Source organism: Stenella coeruleoalba, assembly GCF_951394435.1.
Source record: "Stenella coeruleoalba genome assembly, chromosome: 15".
In the NCBI taxonomy this organism is placed as follows: domain Eukaryota; kingdom Metazoa; phylum Chordata; class Mammalia; order Artiodactyla; family Delphinidae; genus Stenella; species Stenella coeruleoalba.
The window spans coordinates 10,693,195-10,712,257 of NC_137161.1; the positions used below are offsets into that span (position 1 = coordinate 10,693,195).

At 54.1% G+C, this 19,063-nt stretch overlaps 1 protein-coding gene across 1 annotated transcript; it reads left to right on the top strand.

Annotated features, from left to right (window-relative positions):
* On the top strand, nt 1-16,866 carry KCNG1 (potassium voltage-gated channel modifier subfamily G member 1; the record flags this gene model as incomplete). Its single annotated transcript, XM_079945525.1, has 3 exons — nt 1-315; nt 11,415-12,214; nt 16,096-16,866. The coding sequence occupies exons 2-3, from the start codon at nt 11,441-11,443 to the stop codon at nt 16,864-16,866; spliced, it is 1,545 nt and encodes a 514-aa protein (XP_079801651.1). The 5' UTR covers nt 1-315; nt 11,415-11,440.
* Between the last annotated feature and the right edge of the window lie 2,197 nt (nt 16,867-19,063).

Genomic DNA, 19,063 nt, shown 5'->3' on the forward strand with positions numbered 1-19,063 from the left:
CGCCGCCGCCCGCGCTCCCCGCCCCGAGCACCGCCCCTCCCTCCGGCCCGCCTCCCGCCCCGCTCCCTCCCTCCCTCGGCGGCTGCCTCGCGGCGCTCCCGGCGCACTCGGAGCCCGGCGGGGACCGGGAGGCAGAGGCTGGTGGCCCTGGGTCCGAGTGCCGGAGCCGAGCGGGACCTGGGGGCCGAAGTTTGCCGGCGGCTCCGGGAGGTGGCGCGGGTGGCTTCCAGCCCCTGGTCGTGTCCTCGCCGGGACCCGCCGGCGAGCCGCGGCCCGGCCAACTCCGCGGTGGGGACGCTGTGCCGCGAACTTGAGGTGGGAACTTGGCGCGCTGCAGCCTCTCCGAGCACCGCCGGACTGGCGGACTCGGGCTCCGGTAGGGGGAGATGCACGTGGCCGTGGCCCTGGCGCCCCAGAGGGGACCCCGAAAACCACTGAGGGGGGCGGCCGGGACGACAGAGGATCCGGGAGCAGCTGCGGGCGGTGGGGTGGAGCTCGCTCGCCACGGTCATGGTGCGGGTCCAGCTTCTTTTGTTCCCTGGGGTCCCCGGGGTGCGAAGTGACAGGGCGGGGGGGGGGGGGTACATCCCGGCTGTGGCAGAGGTTTCTCGGCGTCTCGCGGGAGGATCCAGGGAAGAGGGAGTGTTGGGGGGAGGTGGTAGGGGGGCGTCTGTCACTCGCTCATTCACTCCATCCTTAGGCACCGCTCCGAAGGGAGCACCCTGTCAGTGGGCTTTATTGAGTCACTCATTAACGCCACAAGCTTTTATTGAGCGCCCACTGTGTGCTGGGCTCTGGGGACTCCTCAGCCTCCGGGGCTCCCTACCAAGAAGGGGCTCAGCCTGGATGGATTGGAGTCTTCGGATGAGGAAGGAAAAGAGAGAAGTTCATTCATTCATTCATGGATTGGACAAAGATTGGTTGAGCACCTACTACGCACAGCTCACCATGCCAAGTGCCCAACGTTCCTTATTTCATTCATTTAACAGTTATTGAGGCACTGTGCTGAGGAGAGAACCGTGAAGGAGAGGGATGGGATGGGGGCAGGAGAGGATGGAAGCCAGCTTGCAGCTTGGAGAACATCCCCCCTCCCCATGTGTGTAGGCAGAATGTCACTGGACAGGTTGCAGAACAGCCTTTCCTTGGTTCGCCTACTGCATTCATTCTCAAGGAGGAGCAGGGGGAGGCTGGAATAGGTTGTTGGATAAGAAGAAAAGGTCTTTAAAAAGCTCTTTAGGGGAGGGTGGTAGTGGGGAGGGGGGCTGAGAAACACTGATCTAACCATACCGATGAAGGGAGGCTCCCACCAATGGGGTGTATTAATTAAGTTGTCCATTCCGCAGGCATTTTCTTAAGCACTTGCTCTTCTTAAGTACATACAGGGTGCCAGGCACCAAAGTCACCAAGGAGAACGAGACGGACACAGAGACCCCGTTTGCTGACCCCTCAAGACAAATGCAGGGGAGGTGGGAGAAGGGAGCAGGAACTGCTCTGATTCATTGTGTGTGTGTTAAGGGGGAAGGGGCTGCTTCTGACTCTATGAATCTAAGCAGAGGTTTATTCACTAGGGTGTGTTTGATACCCACACACATGACTGCAGTCAGAGTCACTTCAGGGACCCCCCCCACCCCGGAGCACGTTTCCAAGGCAGATTTGGCACTGCTGGAGCCAGGGGAGGGGCAGGTACCCAGGACGTGCTGGCTTTCTTGAGTGGAGTTCTCAGAACCTGTCAGACCTGAGCTTGACCCTGTGTCCTCTGTCTTGGAGCTCTGCAGAGGCACCTGTCGAGCAGGGAGGGAGGGTGTGTCTGAAAGACAGGTGAGGATGGCCCCTGGGGATTGCCCTCACCAGTCATTCCCTAAGCCAGCCCATTCCAGTGGAAAGATGTCTGTCATGGGACCCACTCCAAACCCACAGGGGACTGTGAGTATGCTAGAAACAAGACAGCCCTGATTCCTGTCCCAAGCCTTGAGAACCCAGGCTGGGGGAGTCCTGGAGTCTGATTGGGGCAGATCTGGGGGCTAAGCTCCTGTCCCACTGCCATTCTGAATTCTCTGCACCAGCCACACAGCCGGGCTGTGGCAAGAGATGAGGGAGATGCCCCAGGGAACAGAAGAGCAGAGAGATGTGTCCTGGATGTAGGACTGAGAGACTCAAACCGAGACTAAGGAATTAACCCCCTGGACCCCTAAAAGGTGTCTTGACTGGGCTATCTTTTCTCCACATCCCCCTTCCGAATATGTGAGGAAGAGTCAACGTTTCCGGTTGCCAAAGATACAGGGTCTGGGAATCCACTCTTGGTTGGCTCATTAAACCCAGAGATGGAGCCCCTGGGTGGAAGATGGCGGCTGGAGAAGCCACTCTAAAGAGAATTAATATAAAGGGGGAGGCAAGAAAGTCTAGCTGCAAGCACTCAATCCCTGGTGGCCATTTTTGTTCCATGGCAGCCAGTATTTGACTGACAAAGTCAGAACCTGGAGTGAATGTGCTCCAGATAGGATCCGAATGGTGCCTCAGCCCTTCCCCTGCCCTGTGGTCACAGCCTCACACCTGCGTCTCCCCGGGCGGGCGGGCACGCCATGCTCTCCCTCGTTCCTTCCTCCATTCCCCGCCGCAGCTGACCACGGACACGCGGCCTCAACACTTGCTAAGGAATAAGAAACGAGGGATTGTTTAAGCCAGTGTCCCCTTCCTGCTGCCCCAAGGTCCTCACGGCTCTCCAAGCCTGTGCCTCTGCTTACGCCTGTGTTCCCAAATTGGGGGGCTGCAAGGAGGCAAAGAGAAATGGACCTTCCGGCTCCCACCCCAAAGCCCCTCCTGGTAGAAGGCAAACTGTTATTTTGCCAGAAGCAGAGCAGGGAGGCTCCAGAGGCTGCCTCTGTCTGGGGGGAGGGGTGTCTCCGGCATGTTCTCTCTTTGGGGGTGGCGGGGTGGAGGAAAGAGCCCAGCTCCCAGCAAATATCCCCCCCACCCCAGTGACTTGGGCCCCAGCTCGCAGGAAGCAGGGCTGAGGTCCAGCATGGTTGGATTGTAACGAGGGAGGACGGGAGGAAGCCGAGGAAGATGGATCGCCCCACGCGGGCACAGCATCGCACAGAGGTCCAGCATGCCAGGACCTGGGCCAGCCTAATGGCTGGATCTGTTTTGATTAACGTTTTAATTGAGGATTAATGCGGCGTGACCCACCTCTGAGTCAGCCCAGCCAGGAGCCCTAACGTGACCGATGAAGCCGCACAGGCAGGGGAAGGGCTGCATGGAGAGATCAGTGGGGTGCCCTCGACACCCGATCAGGGTCAGGGGATCACACAAGTTGGCAGGTGTGGAGCGGGGTGGGCAGAAAGAAGCCAAAGACCGAGGAGCTCAGGAAACACTTTTTTTTTTTTTTAAGAGAGTTGCATTGCACTTGGTTCATTTCTTACTGCCACCTATTACCACCAATTTAGTGGCCGGAAGCAACAAATTTCTTATCTTACAGTTTGGGGGGATCAGAAGTCCAAGTAGGTCTCATTGGGCTAACATCAAGGGGCAGCAGAGCTGTGTTCCTTCTGGGGGGAGAATCCGTTTCTGCCTTTCCCAGCTGCTGGAGGCTGCCTGCCTCGGCTCCTGGCTCGCATCATTCCAACCTCTGCTTCTGTCATCACATCCCTTCCTCTGACTCTGATCCTCCTGCCTCCCTCTTATAAGGATTGGGCCCACCAGTCGATCCAGGGTCATCTCCCATCTCAAGGCCCTCGGTTTAATCACAGCAGCGTAATCTCTTTTGCCATGTTAGGTAACATAGTCACAGGTTCCATCCAGGGCTTGGGACGTGGGCACTTTTGGGAGGCCACTGTTCTGCCAAGCACAGAAACGTGCCTCATCAGTTTACATTGCTGACGGGGAAACTGAGGCCCAGCCAAGCGAGTGGCTTGACCTCAGCGCCAGGTGAGATGGAGAGCCGGCCCTGAGGGCCAGCCCTCTGGAAGGCGTTGTCTGCTTCACATTCCAACTCTGAGAGAGGAAATGCAAGGGGAGGAGCGGGCAGGGGAGGTGCCAGGCGTGCTGTGCAGAAGCCATTCTAGCCAGCACAGAGCCCTTCTCATGTGCCAGGCATGGCTCCGAGCACTTAGGAGGAGAGTGCGATGATTACCCCCACTTTACAGCTGAGGACACTCAGGCACGAGAGGTGAAGTTATTTGCAGAAGGCTGCACAGGTGGTAAATGGTGAGCCAGGCAGCGTGGTCCAGAGGCCACACCCTCACCCCTGGCTGGTGCCTGTCTACACCATAGGAGAGTTCTGCCCAGAGACCAAAATGGCAACTGGGAACTTGACGCAAGCAGGAGTTTTGTTGATTTCTTACTCTGCTCTTGTGCAAATACGCAGTAGGAATAAAGATGGTTCCCCAGCTATGGGCAGTTGCCTGCTTCTCCCCATCCGCAAAGACTTTTCAAAAGCTTGTGCATAGAAAATAGAGACGAGAGACCCCATCCCTGGCTTGCTTCTGGTGCTGGACACCCTCTCCGCTCCACCAGGAATGAGCAATGCAGGGGCCCAGTAAAATGCAGAGTCAGGGAGGTTTGTTCAGAATCCCACAGACCTAGCTGGAGTCTGGTTTCATCACCAGAGTCATGAGTTTTCACTTCTCAAAGCCTCAATTTCCTCGTCTGTAAAATGGGGGTGTTGATAGTAACACCTGCCTCTTAGGGAAGGACGTGGGCTCGCACAGTTAAGGCTCTTCACAGCGCCTGGCGCCTGGTGTGTGATTATGGGAGGCTGTGACGTGTGTTGCTACAGCACTGTGAGTGGTTGGTGCTCTCTCTGCATTCCCCCCTCCTGCTCAGAAGAGGGACAGGCCTAGGACTGGAAGAGTGGAGTCGAGAGAGGACAGCAGTTGGTCAAAACCCTGGAGAGACCCAAGAGGTGTCTTAGCAGTTGGCATCAGCACATAACAGTTTGTGGAATCCTTCCTGTCCTTGATGGGATGTGGCCCTGGGGATGAGAGATCAAGCGACAGTGATCATACCTGCAGCAAACCTCCATTCACCACATCCTCGTAACAGCCCAGTAAGGTCGGCACACTTATCCCCACTTTATAGGGGGAAACAGGCCCAGAACAGGGCCGGCGCCTCAGTAGGTGCAGACGGCTGTATCAGGCCGAATGGGTATGAACAAAAGCAGTAGTAACAGCGAGGCAAGCCTGACTTAGACCTTCCTCCCATCCTGCTACCCCCCAGGCCCTGCACCCCACCCTCAGTCAGATGCTGACCACAGAGCAGCCTCATGGTGGCGGTGGGGGGGGCTGCCCCTCAGAACTCCTCCTGGCTTCAATGCTCATTCCTCTTTGGAAATGTACTCAGCCCTCCATCATAGCTCGTGAACATCATCTTTCTCCCAGGAAGAAGGAAAAGAAATTGCACGGGGAGTGTCATCGGATCTGTGGGCTCACAAAGGGGCATTTGATCAAGGCAGCCCCAGTGCAGAAGGTTTTTCTCTCTAAACAGAGGGTCTCCACTTCTCCAGTGAAGCTCCCCTAGCGTGGGATCCACAGAGGCTTCCAGAACCCCAAGGAGGTTGAGCAGTTGGGCAGGGGGCTTTCTGCCAAAGCCCAGAGCAGCTAGAGGGTCTGCAGACCTTCCTGGCCCCCTCCCTTTTCTCTCTCTCAAACGTCAGCAGGCTCTCAGGGAGCCTTCGAAAATGCCAATTCCTGGGCCTCCCCCTTGGGGATTCTGATGGAGAGGCTCTGGGGAGGGGCCTGGGAATCTAACTCCACTGAGTCCGGGGAGATTCCGAACGCAGTGGCTTGATTTTTTTCATCTTCTTCTTCTTCTTTTTTCTAAAACCTGGATTAAAACCCAGGGTTGTACTAACCACACTCTACTTCATACCACTCTTCATCACTGGCCTGTGCCAGGCCACCTTAGTCACTGTTCCCTTCATCCCAATCCCCATGCTTATTCCCCTCCCCCTGCCCTCCCAGGCACCCTCCCTGTGGTTGATAGAGGTCCTTACATGTGCTCAAGTCTTCGTAACATATGTAATGTTGTGTGTGTGTTCATTTACATAAATAGCATAGTGCTATAAACTTCTGTTTCTTTTTCCACTCGGCACCATGTTTTTAAGACCTAAATGTGTTGCTAAACCTACATCTAGTCCGTTGCTTCTAATTCCTGTGCAACCTCCAGGCCTCCGCCATCTGCATGGCTTGTTCATTTCCCCCCTGGGAGGGACACTGGGAGACCTCCTAGCACCAAAGCAACACAAGCTGCACGTTCTTGTGCCTTGTTCCTCGCTTACATACGAGTCCCCAGAAGCAGATGCTGAGTCAACTATTTGAGTGGAAACAATATATTACAGACAATGTCTATCACAACCCCTATGGACCCAGGTCTGGGCAATATACCAAAGAGTGGGTTTCCTGCATCATAAGGTACATTCCCCTCAGTACCCCTGATGGCTTTCCCAGAGGCTATACCAGACTGCACTCCCTCCAGCAAGGGGCTCTGGGGGTCAGACAATGCTGGGTTCCAGTCCTGCTTGATCAAGTCAAGAAAGGAGTCACAGTTGGCTGGTGGAGGGGGAGGACGACAAACCTCCCTCATAGCTAATAATAATACAGCAGGCCCACTGAGGGTCCACAGGGTGTCAGGCATTGGGCCAAGCACATCGCCTGTGAAATCTGCTTTGGTCCTCAGCATAACTCAGGGAGGTTGGAGCAACTCATATTCCCATTTACAGGGAAGGAAACTGCATCTCAGAGGCAGGACATGACTTTTCCAAAGTCACAGAGTGACTGGGCTTGAACCCAGATGTTCAGACTTCAGAGCTAGTGGGCTCTTCTGCTTCCCCGTCTTGGGGTAGTCAGCAAGTTGCCCCCCAAGCTGGAGTCTAACCAGCTTTTTCTCAACAGCCCCTGTATTTGTCTCCTATTGCTGCTGTAACAGATCACCACAAACTGAGTGGTTTAAAACAACAGGAACTTCACAGCATTGTAAATCAACTATACTCCAAAAAAAAATTAATTAATAATTTTAAAAACCACGAACTTACTACCTCACACTTCTGGAGAAGAGAGGTCTCAAATGGGCATTACAGGACTAAAATAAAGGTGTGGGCAGGCTGTGCTCCTTTCTGGAGGGTCTAGGGGAGAGTCCATTCTTTGCCTGTGTTGGCTTCCAGAGGCTGCCTACTTTCCTTGGCCCGTGGCCCCTTCCATCGTCAAAGCCAGCATTGGCCAGTCGGGTCTTTCTCACAGCGTTGCATCACTCTGATGCACCCTCCTACCTCCCTCTGCCATCTTTAAGGACTCTTGTGGTTGCATGGAGGCCCCAGAGACTCCAGGAAAATCTTCCCACCTCAAAGGAAACCGATTAGCAACCTTATTTCTGTCTGTAAGCTTGATTCCTGCTTGCCATATAATCTAACATATTCAGGGGTTCTAGGGGTTTGGATAAGGACACGGACATCTTTTGGGCGGGGCAGGGTGGGGATTGGGGGGATTATTCTGTCTACCAGAGCCCCCCTAGTGGTGTCTACCCACACTGACCACTCGGGCCTGGGGTGGAGTGCATCTTCAGCAGGGAAGTGGGTGCTGGGCGGCGGGCACTGAGCACAGGGAATACCGGCTTCTGCGCCTCGCCGTATCTCTGCTAGCCTGGCCCTCCTGCCCACCCCAGCCCAGCCAGGTCAAAGCTACCAGCTAATACCATCCCCTCCCCGACCACACATGATCATCAGGTCAGCTTTGGTGGTCTGACACCACCCATCCATCCATGTGCGAGGCCCCCATCCCTGCTCTCTCTCCCTGATTTGCCCACACCCTCTCCTGTCCATCATCCCACAGCCAGGAAAGGCTGCCTCTAACTCAGGCCTCATCACAGCACCACCTATCGGTCACCTGGGTGAATGGCACCACTGGAATCATCCTGCAGCCTAGTCTCTCCCCCTCACCACACTCCAGTCCTGCAGCAGGTCCTGTCAGCTCTTCCACCAAAGTCCACCCCAAATCCATCCAATTCTCCAGACCCCTCCACTGATCCAAACCTCGATGGTCTCTTTCCAGAATGACTACAGGGGCTTTCAGCCTGCTGTCCCCAACCCAGCCTGAATCTTCTCCTGAGGCTGCCTCGCCCACGAGGAATAAACCCCAGCTCCGTCTGATGCCTGCCGATGCCCCCACACACATCTTCTACCTTCCCCTCACTCACTCTGCCCAGCCACTCGGGCTTCACTTTGGTCTTTGACCATCCAAGCCCATCCCCAGGTCGGGGAGCAGGCTCTTCCCATTCCCACCACCTGAGACACCCTCCCCCGGGTCCTCCCAGGGCTGGCTCTGCCCCCAGGGTCCCCTCCTCCGAGAAGCCCTCCTGGGTTAGCCCTCCAGCTAACATTGACCCCCAGTCATTTCCCATCTGTCACCTTGTTCTGTTTTCATCACAACACCCACTACAGCCTGTGTACTTACTTAGAGACTGTCTCCCCCACTAGAACGTCGCCTCCGTGAGGACAGGGCTGGGTCCGTCTTGTCCTCTGCTGTGCCTCCAGACCTAGCCCAGTCCGACACATGATAAGTGTTGACTGAATGCATGACGGCTCCCTCAGGACGACTCCTCCTCATGCCCACCATCGGAGCCCCTTTTTCAGATGGCTTCCTCTTCCCAAGTACACATATAGACCCTAAGAGGCAAAATCATTGAATTTCACCATGCTCGAGAGCCGACAGACCTAACACTGTAGGGTAATTTTAAAAGATCAGCCTTTTTGTGAGGGTATCAGGCTGGGTGAAAAGAAGCATTACATTCCAGAAGCAGGACTTTGGAGCCTGTTTGATCTATGATCCTCACCCGAGACTCGAGCGTGCAGAACTGTCACCCCACACCCATCAGACTGGGTAACCCCAAGACCAAAGGCTCGGGAGAAGTGCTCCCCCCTCCTCGCTTAGCAAATTCCAGCATCTGGGCCTCCCCAGGGCCCTCTGGCCCTCTGCATACGAGCAGCCTGAACGAAGCATGCTTTTTCTCTTCTCTCCATTCCAACAAGTCTCTGAGACAGGACAACTTTCCACATCGGAGGCTGAGGCTTTAACTCACAATTGACGTGGGTCATGAGAGAAAAAAAAAATGAGGAATCGTTCACTGGGGGAGCTTTCTGCTGGAGGGAAATCGAGGAGGGTTGAAAGAAGAAATTCTGCAAGAAGAGAAGTGATTACAGATGTGGGGTTTCACAAGAGCTCTCCAGGGCTTGCAGGATGAGAGGAATATTCCTTTACCTTCATCACTATTCTTGCCAAACAGAATGTCGTTTTCCCTCTTGTCTTTGGCGGCAAAGAGAAAGCAGCAGAGCTGAAAAGCGGTCCCACTTAAAAGCGATCTTTCCCCTTCAAGGGATTCTGGCAGGCTTTGCCTGAGGAGATGAGTTCCAATTTTAGGTGAAGTTAAAAACACTCAACTCTTTAAAATCAAATCATTTTTTTCAAACACGGGTGTACCCTCGTTTTCCAAAACCTGATCTGTGAAACTATAGCTTGCCCCAAAGATAAATGAGTGGAGTGAGGATTTGCTTTTGTGCAAGAATTTGTTAGGAAGGCGCCCCTTTCAGATGTGGAAACCGCCGTGGCTCCTGTTAAGCACTGCTTCTCATCCGTGCAGGGCTGCGTGTATGTGTGTGGACCCGCGTGTGTTTCCCCTGAACATGTCCATAGCACAGATGTACACTCAGGTATCGGAAATAGTTTCCATTTGTAATTGATAGGCTTTGCTGGTACCACTTGCATCCGTGGGGAATTGAGCTGGGGAGAGGAATGGTGATTTTTAAAAGCAAAGTATTAGACCCTTACTACTTTTCCCTGGATCAGCTGAATTCTGGAGAGCTCTGTTGCTGTCATGTAGGGGTCTCAAACTCAAATGCCTACAGGGGCCAGGAAGGAAACATACATGAGAGAAGTAAAGTGGGTGTTAGGAAGACAACAGGGAGGGGTAGGGACTGTGGTGTATTGTAGCGTTCATGCCCTGCCTAAAGGGGGCAGTCATTTCTCAGCTGGAATTTGGGCCAAACATTACCAGATAGTCTGATTTTTCAAAAGAAACCAAGATATACAAATTTTTACAGGAAATGTCTCCATTTTCAAAATCTTCTCCAAGCCAGGCAAAATATTTGTGAACCAAATGCAGCCCATGAGCTATGAATGAATAAGCGATCTCATTCTAGTGGCACAAACCCTTAGCTTTGAGGGTTGGGAAGGAAGAAGTCTATAGAAGCTGAGATTTTGACCTCAGTTTCTCAGAAGTGCCCTCATCGTGTTGGCCTCACCAACAGGAAACGTAATCATTTGTTAAGCATTTCTTGGAGCTTTTATGCTGCTGGGCACAGGGATTCAGAGACGAGTAAAGCACACTCTTCCCCCAGGGGGCAAGCAGTCTACTAAAGGAGCCAGGCTTGCACACAGGTCATTCGAAAACAGGTGACAAGTGCAGTGAAGATAAATGGGGGGAGGGGCTGACATTCTATTTAGCTGGAAGAGCCAAGGAGGGCTTTCTGGAGGAGTGAGCATGCCTGTCCAATTCATTCCTGTATCCTCAAGAGGATGTTTACTGATATATGAGCAAACATGGCACCGTTGTGATAACTGTGCATTTTCTGGACATTGACCCTGATTTATGGCAAGTGATATCAGTTTTCCATGTGTGGAAGGAATACAAGGTGTCTGTTTGAGTTAAATACTAATAATAGTAGACAGTGGGAGTTCTCTGGTGGCCTACTGGTTAGGATTCCAGGCTTTCACTGCCATGGCCCGGGTTCAATCCCTGGTTAGGGAGCTGAGATCCTGCAAGCCACATTGTATGGCCAAAAAATAAATAAAATAAAATAATTTAAAAAATAATAGTAGACAGCAAGTATTGAGTACCTACCATGTTCCAGGCACTGTAGTAAGTGGTCTTAGACAGTACATAATTCATTGAATCCTCTCAGTAATACTGTGAAGTAGATCATATGGTCATACCCATTTTACAGATGAGGAATTGAAACACATTGAGGTCGAGTAACTTGCCCAGGCCACGTGACTCCAAAATCTATGCTTGTAGCCACAACAGCAGACAGACATTTATAACTCACAGTTCTGGAGGCTGGGAGTCTGAGATCAGGGTGCCAGCATGGTTGGGTTCTGATGGGGGCTCTCTCCCTGACTTGCAGGTGGCTACCTTCTCACTGTGCCCTCACATGGGACCTCTAGTGTCTCTTCCTCTACTTATAAGGGCACTAATCCCACCACGGGGGCTCCACCCTCATGACTTCATCTAAACCTAATCACCCCCCAAAGGCCCCACCTCCTAAAACCAACCCATTGGAGGTTAGGGCTTCCCCCTGTGAATTTGGGGGAACACAATTCAGTCCATATCAGCAGGAGTCACTGTGGGTCTTTCCTCCCCTCTCCCCCCAGGCCCGAGAGGGATGTGAAGGCCCAAAATGACCCTCTTACCGGGAGACAATTCTGATTACGACTACAGCGCGCTGAGCTGCGCCTCCGACGCCTCCTTCCACCCGGCCTTCTTCCCCCAAAGCCAATCACTCAAGGGCGTCTTTTACCGCCGAGCCCAGCGGCTGCGGCCACAAGACGAGCCCCGCCAGGGCAGCCAGCCAGAGGACCGCAGGCGCCAGATCATCATCAACGTGGGTGGCATCAAGTACTCGCTGCCCTGGACCACGCTGGAGGAGTTCCCGCTAACGCGGCTGGGCCAGCTCAAGGCCTGCACCAACTTCGACGACATCCTCAACGTGTGCGATGACTACGACGTCACCTGCAACGAGTTCTTCTTCGACCGCAACCCGGGGGCCTTCGGCACCATCCTGACCTTCCTGAGGGCCGGCAAGCTGCGGCTGCTGCGGGAGATGTGCGCCCTGTCCTTCCAGGAGGAGCTGCTCTACTGGGGCATCGCCGAGGACCACCTGGACGGCTGCTGTAAGCGCCGCTACCTGCAGAAGATCGAGGAGTTCGCCGAGATGGTGGAGCGGGAGGATGAGGACGACCCGCTAGACAGCGAGGACCACGACAGCGAGGGCCCCACGGAGGGCGAGGGCCGCCTGGGCCGCTGCATGCGGAGACTGCGCGACATGGTAGAGAGGCCGCACTCAGGGCTGCCCGGCAAGGTGTTCGCCTGCCTGTCGGTGCTCTTTGTCACCGTCACCGCCGTCAACCTCTCCATCAGCACCTTACCCAGCCTGAGGGAGGAGGAGGAGAAGGTAAGAGCCCAGGACCACTCTCCTCCCAGAAGTGCACAGCCTTCTCACCTGCACTGTCACCTCCTCCAGGAGATCTTCCCTGAGTGCACTGGCTGAGCAACACCCCAGTCCATCGTTGTGCTTACATCTGTTTATAAGTGTGTTTACATGTGTGTTGCCCGTCTCCACGTTCAAACACAAGCTCCATGCCTGTGCAGGTCTGCGCTGTGCCCTGCCCCCCCCAACATTGTCCAGCAGGGAGGAGGCACTCAGCCACTCCCTGTTGGATGGATGGCTGGCTGATGTGATCTATGATGTACCTGGCCCCAAGCTAAGCACATGACATATACCATCAAAATTTATTTCACCAACTTGCATCCTTTCTCAGCCTTCCTAATTCCCTTGCATGAAAATATCCCAGAAAGCTTTTTTGGGTCCTGAATATGAGTTTTATTGATAGATGTGTGTGTGTGCACATGACCTCAAATAGTGAGCATCTCTTTCTGTTAAATGAGAGAATTCCCATAAAGTGTTCACTCCAGGGCCTGATGGGGTGTGTGTCCAATTCTCAGGGATACCACTCACTTAGCCAGCAGTTACTAGGAGCCAAGGGCTGGGCTGCCACTCTGCCTGCATCTTATCTCCTCAGCGAATCTTCCAGCATCCTGGTATGGGAGGTGTTCTCACACCCACTTGACAGCTGAGAACACTGAGGCAAAGCAGCTTGCCCAGACCCAGGTCTGACTGAGTCCCTAGTCTGGTTCTTAAACGTGGAAGTATGGGTGCCACATGGCAGCGTGAGACCTCATCTAGCCCCACGGTTCAGCCTCCTTATGTATGAGACCCTCAGCCTTTGAGTTGGGACCCTTTCCCCATACATAGGGGTTCTGGAAGCAGGTCTCAAGACAGACCAAAAGGTTCAGATGGTGCAAATTGTGTAGGCATTGGAGAAATAGGTAGTATGGCGGTAGGAACTCAACATAAATATCATGCCAGCCAGCATTTATTGAGCACTGGCTGTGTACCCTCCATGTGCTAGGGGCCTTACATGAACTCTCTGATCAAACATTAGAACCACTCACCACGTGAGGGTTTTCCCAAACACATATATTATGGAAAAAGTAGCGATAGTGTTGCCTTTATAACTCGCAGGGAGTTTCTGACACTTCTTTTTTAATACACTGAATTTTAAAAACCAGTGTTAAGAAAACAGCACTCGACCAGTAAAATGAACTTTTGAGAAGCATAAGGGGTAGTGATGAAGGGGGCAGGGCTACAGCCAGACGGCCTGAATTTGAATCCCACTTCGTCCACTCTGGCTGTGTAACTGTAGGCAAGTTACTTAACCTCTCTGTGCCTCAGTTTCCCTACATGTCCAAGAGGCTGTGAACAGGCTCACCTCACAGCACTTGAGGGTTCAGCGAATGGGTCTACGGGAAGTGACTGGAACGTTGCCTGGCGATGTGCGTGCAGGAAGTGCTCACCATGAGGATTATACGTGACTACCAAAAAAAGAGAAAATGCCCGTCAGTTGAGACCTGTCTGGAAGCACCTGTATTTAGTGTAGATTTCTTCTTGGCTCCAACATACACAATACTGATTTTATCAGGAAAATGCTAACAAAGCCACAGTTTTATTCAACTTCTGATACTTGCTTTAAAAAAAAATACCCGGCCTTTTTCATGACTCAGTAAAAATGCTGTTCTTCTGCTTCATTTGGGGGACCAGTGGGGTTCACTGTTTCACCTGAGTACACGTTTGAGTGCCTACTGTATTCAGGCTCCACAGGGCAGACAGGATGACCAGAGTGGGTCTCCAGATTCAGGAAGCTCAAGTCTAGGTGACAGCCCCGTGACCATAAGTATGACACACAAGCCAAGGGGGCTCTTGTGAGAGGACCACCAACTGTGCTGGGGATACTTGGAGGGGAAGCACTCCAGGAAGGCTTCCCAGAGGAGGGGGCTTCCTGTCCCAGAGGTCTGAGATCTCAAAGCCTCACCCAGTACTAGTTCATCTCTCCAGCCTCTCACATATTCCTAGAGGAGAAGCTAGCAGAGCAGGTCTGGTAGAACCCAGCTGTGCCCGGGAACCGACAAGATGCCCCAGGTAGAACCATTTGTGCCTTCCCTCTCTGCCAAAGGCCCCTTTGAGGTTGAGGTCCAAACCCACTGGGGACGATCCACCGTCCAGTTGTATTGCAGACCAGAGCAACAGCTGGCAGCAGCCCACATGACAGATACAGCGCACAGATGTGTTTGAGTGAACCATGGAGTGCTTTCTTTGTATTGAATTGTCACAACATTTAAAACCCAGGAGATTTCATGTAAAACTCCAAATTTCCAGCTTCTCTTGAAAAATTCGGTGAGGCAGCCTCAAGACCGAATTCTCCTGGGACAGCCATCAGGGGGCGACGAGCTAGATGGCTGCGCACCCCAGCAGGCCTCCGTCCCACCTGGGCCACCTCCGCGGCTTTCCCTTTGCCTGCCTGGCCTTCATCTGACACCCCGTCTAAACACCAGGCCAGGGCTCTTCCGTCCATCCTGGTAACAGATATGAATGGATCACTGGGCGCGTGCTGGGCCTTTCCAGGCACTGGGGTCCTGAGAGTGAACAATACACAAACTGTCCTGCCCTGTGGGGCTGCAGTCTCCTGGGGCAGTGGGGCAGGCAGGCAGGGCTGAGACAGACGATAAACATGGTAAATAAGTAACTTATTGAGCATATTAAAAGATGATGAGCATTACGATCAAATAGAGCAAGGGGAATCGGGGTACCGGAAAAAGGGGGAGGGCTTTTAAACAGGGCAGGTCCCAAAAGCCCTCCCTGGGAAGGTGATATGGAAGTAAAGAGCTGGAGGAAGGGAGGGCAGAGTGATACGGGTGTCTGGGGGAAGAGGAATCCTGCAGGGAAAGTCAAGAAAAGTCAACGCTGAGCTGGGGGTGAGCCTGGGGTGTTGGAGGAGCAGTGAGGAGGCCCGTGGGGCTGGAGCAGGTGAGCGAGGCAGGCAGGGGGCAAGGAAGTGGGAGAGGTGGTGGCTTGGCCACCTGTGCCCCTGGGGGACTTGAGCCATCTCTCTGAGCCATGGAGGATGCTCAGCAAGGAGGGACAGGATCCGATTCACGTTCTGAGTCCCTCTGGCTGTGTGTGCGAAGTGGACTGCAGGGACCAGGAAGCCCAGGGAGGAGGTGCCTGCGACTGTGCAAGTCAGAGAGGGCGGTGGCTGGACCCAGGTGGGGCAGTGGACAGAGTGAGAAGTGCTTTGACTCTGGAATCATTTTAAACGAAGCACCAGTGGGATTTCATGAGGATTACAGGGGAGGCGTCAGGATGAGGCCAAGTCTGTCCTGAGCACCCAGAAAAATAGGATTGCTGATCGCTAAGAAGGGAATCCACAGTGGGCAGGTGTGCAGGCAATCAGGAGCCCAAAGAGACTAGATCGTAAATGTTCTCGACACAATAAACGGAACGATAATTATTCATATTGCAATATATACATGTATCAACTCATTGTACACCTTAAATTTGTACACCATGTTATATGTCAATTACATCTCAATAAAAATAAATTTTAAGAAGAAAGAAATCAGGAGCCCGTTTCGGGACACGATGAGTTTGAGACACCTACCAGACATCCCAGGAGGCAGCCCGTCTGGGGTGTGCAGTTCAGGGGCGAGGTCTGGGCTAGAGAGAGATTAGGAATGGTCAGTGTTGAGATGGTACTTCAAGCCCTAGGTCTGCACGGGATCAACCAGGGAGTGAGCATAGCCAGAGAAAGAGAGGACTCGGGGCCGCAGGACACGGACAGGCACATGCCCAGACCACCCTTCACCCGCGTAGCCCAGCCAGGACAGAGCCTCATGCTCCTTGCTGGTGGGACCGCTGACCTCTCCCCTCTCTCCCAGGGCCAGTGCTCCCAGATGTGCCGCAACATCTTCATCGTGGAGTCTGTGTGTGTGGGCTGGTTCTCCCTCGAGTTCCTCCTGCGTCTCATCCAGGCGCCCAGCAAGTTTGCCTTCCTGCGGAGCCCGCTGACGCTGATTGACATGGTGGCCATCCTGCCCTACTACATCACCCTGCTGGTGGACGGCGCCGCCGCGGACCGCCGCAAGCCCGGCACAGGCAACAGCTACCTGGACAAGGTGGGGCTGGTGCTGCGCGTCCTGCGGGCGCTGCGTATCCTGTACGTCATGCGCCTGGCCCGCCACTCGCTGGGGCTGCAGACGCTGGGGCTCACAGCCCGCCGCTGCACCCGCGAGTTCGGCCTCCTGCTGCTCTTCCTCTGCGTGGCCATCGCCCTCTTTGCCCCCCTCCTCTACGTCATCGAGAACGAGATGGCCGATAGCCCCGAGTTCACCAGCATCCCTGCCTGCTACTGGTGGGCCGTCATCACCATGACAACTGTGGGCTATGGCGACATGGTACCCAGGAGCACGCCTGGCCAGGTGGTGGCGCTCAGCAGCATCCTCAGCGGCATCCTCCTCATGGCCTTCCCCGTGACCTCCATCTTCCACACCTTCTCCCGCTCCTACCTGGAGCTCAAGCAGGAGCAAGAAAGGGTGATGTTCCGGAGGACCCAGTTCCTCATCAAAACCAAGTCGCAGCTGAGCAGCATGTCCCACGACAGTGACATCTTGTTTGGAAGTGCCTCCTCAGACACCAGAGACAACAACTGAGCCCAGAGGACACACCCCGCCACCGCCACCGCGAGGACACCCCCAGCCCTACCCGCCCTCTGAGGCTTGAAGCTATCGCCATCACTGCAGAAGCCTTCGAAGGCACGTGCTGCTTCTGAGTGCAGCCCTGGCCTAGGAGTGACCGAGCCACGCCCCAGGGAGGATGTCCCAGTGTCCATCCGCAGGGGGTCCCTGGTCCTCAGAGTCCAGAAGTGAAGCCCAGCACACAGCCCTGTCGGTCCCCCCGCCCGCCCCAGCCCCCATGCCTGTTTCCCTAATAAGGAAATGGCTTGTTCTTTCCACCATGTAAATAACATGCCCAGCAAAGACTTGCTTTCTGGGGCTGCCTAGAGAAAAAATACCAACAGCAGCAGCTACACGTCTGTCCTCAGTGTGGATCACGTGCGATTAAAGAAGACCGGTGAAAAAGAGAGAAAAAGCCTTCCACGGAGCTCTCTTAAGAGAGGAAACGGCGCTTCCCAGCAAGGCCAGCCAGTGTGGGAGCCAGAAGTGAAAGGGCCTGTTTCCTTGGGTCCTTCATGCCTAGTGGGGTCCCCGTGGGGTTGGAGGAAAACAGGGCAGGTACCTTTGGGAAACTGCTGGTAAAGACTGCAGTCCCTCGCTCTTCTTTCTCTTTGATTCCTCCCACCTCCAGGCCTCTCTTTCCCTCCTTTTTCCTTCTCTCCCATCCGCTGTTCTCCTCGTTTGCACCTTAAGGCCTGTTTCTCAAACTTTTCCCCCAAGGCACCCCTAACAGCCTTGTAGACACCAAGCCAGCATTGCTGACTACAAAGGTGAAATCACTTGATTTTCTCTTTAAAAAAAATAGTGTGGATTTTTTTATTCTATGCCACATTTATTTTAATTTTTGAAAAAAAAATGCTTCAGACTGTTTATCTGAATCTAAATGTAAACCTAGATGACATTAGGTTGATGCTTTGGGAAGGTGGACCACAGTTTCCTGGGCCATCTGAGAGCATAGTCTGAAGCCCCCAAAGGCCTCCCTGGCCCCTCAAAGACCTACAGAGCACCCACCCGACCAGGAACACCTCCCGATCTCATGCAGTGTGGATGGTGCCAGGTAGAGAGGGAGCCCCAGGGCAGCCCACCAGATTTACTCTGCTTGCAGAGTTCAGAGCCCCTCGGTGCCAGTCTGGAGAGGGGGCTTGGCGCCCAGGTGGCGGTCACACGCCTGCCTTCCGCCTCACAGATACCGCAGCATCGCTGGCTTCTCCGCCCCAAACACCTGCTGCCTTGGCCCCGGCTCCTCCCCTCGGCCAGCTGCGGAAAGCAAGCTCTAAAATAAATCTGGTCCCATCACTGTCCTGCCTAAACCCACAGCGGCAGCCATCACGCTGAGAATAAAGCGCAAATGCCCGGCATTGCCTGGGCCTGCTGCCCTCTCCAGCCCCATTTCCCACGTGTCTCTCTTTCGCTCACTCCATCCGACTACGCTGGCCTCCACACTGCTCTTTAGAAGCACCCAGCCCATTTCCCGCCCCGGGCCTTCACACATTCAGATCCCTCCGTCCTGCCGAGCAGAGCACGGCAGAGCTGCCTCCTCCCATCACCTTCCTGACCACTTGCCTAGAGAATCCTCTCCAGCACGCGCGCTGCCCGCGCTCTCTCACCCAGCTTATCTTCTCCATCCACTTATCGGCTTCTGGAATTGCCTTGTTTATTTCTCTGCTCCTCACTTAGGGTCTGTCTCCCGCTCAAGGAGGTCAGTGCTATCGTGGCAGGGATTCAGCGATAGAGCTCACGGCTGACTCCCAACAGCTAGCACAGGGCCCGGCAGCCAGCAGGTACTCAACAGACATTTGTGGAATGAATGAAAGACTGAGGGGAAGCAAGAAAAAGGGCCAGAAAAGTAGAAAGGCTTTTGCTTTTAACACTGGATAGCGGGACGTCCGAGCACCTCTCCCTCTCCCTCTCCCTCCCTCTCTCTCTCTCTCCCCCTACCCAGTGGGGAGGCAGGGGCAGGGCTACCTCTGCACAGTGTACACGCAGTGATGCCGACTGGAAATATGCAAGTCACGAGGGCCTCGTTAAAGCCTCCCCCTGACACCTGCTTCCAGTGACTCACGCCTGAAAAGTAAGTGTTCCGACTAATTAGCTCTACCCTCTGGAGCCCGGTGGGCGTCACAGAGGTCAGGCACTGCCGTCACCTGTAATAATACCTTAGATTTATGGAATG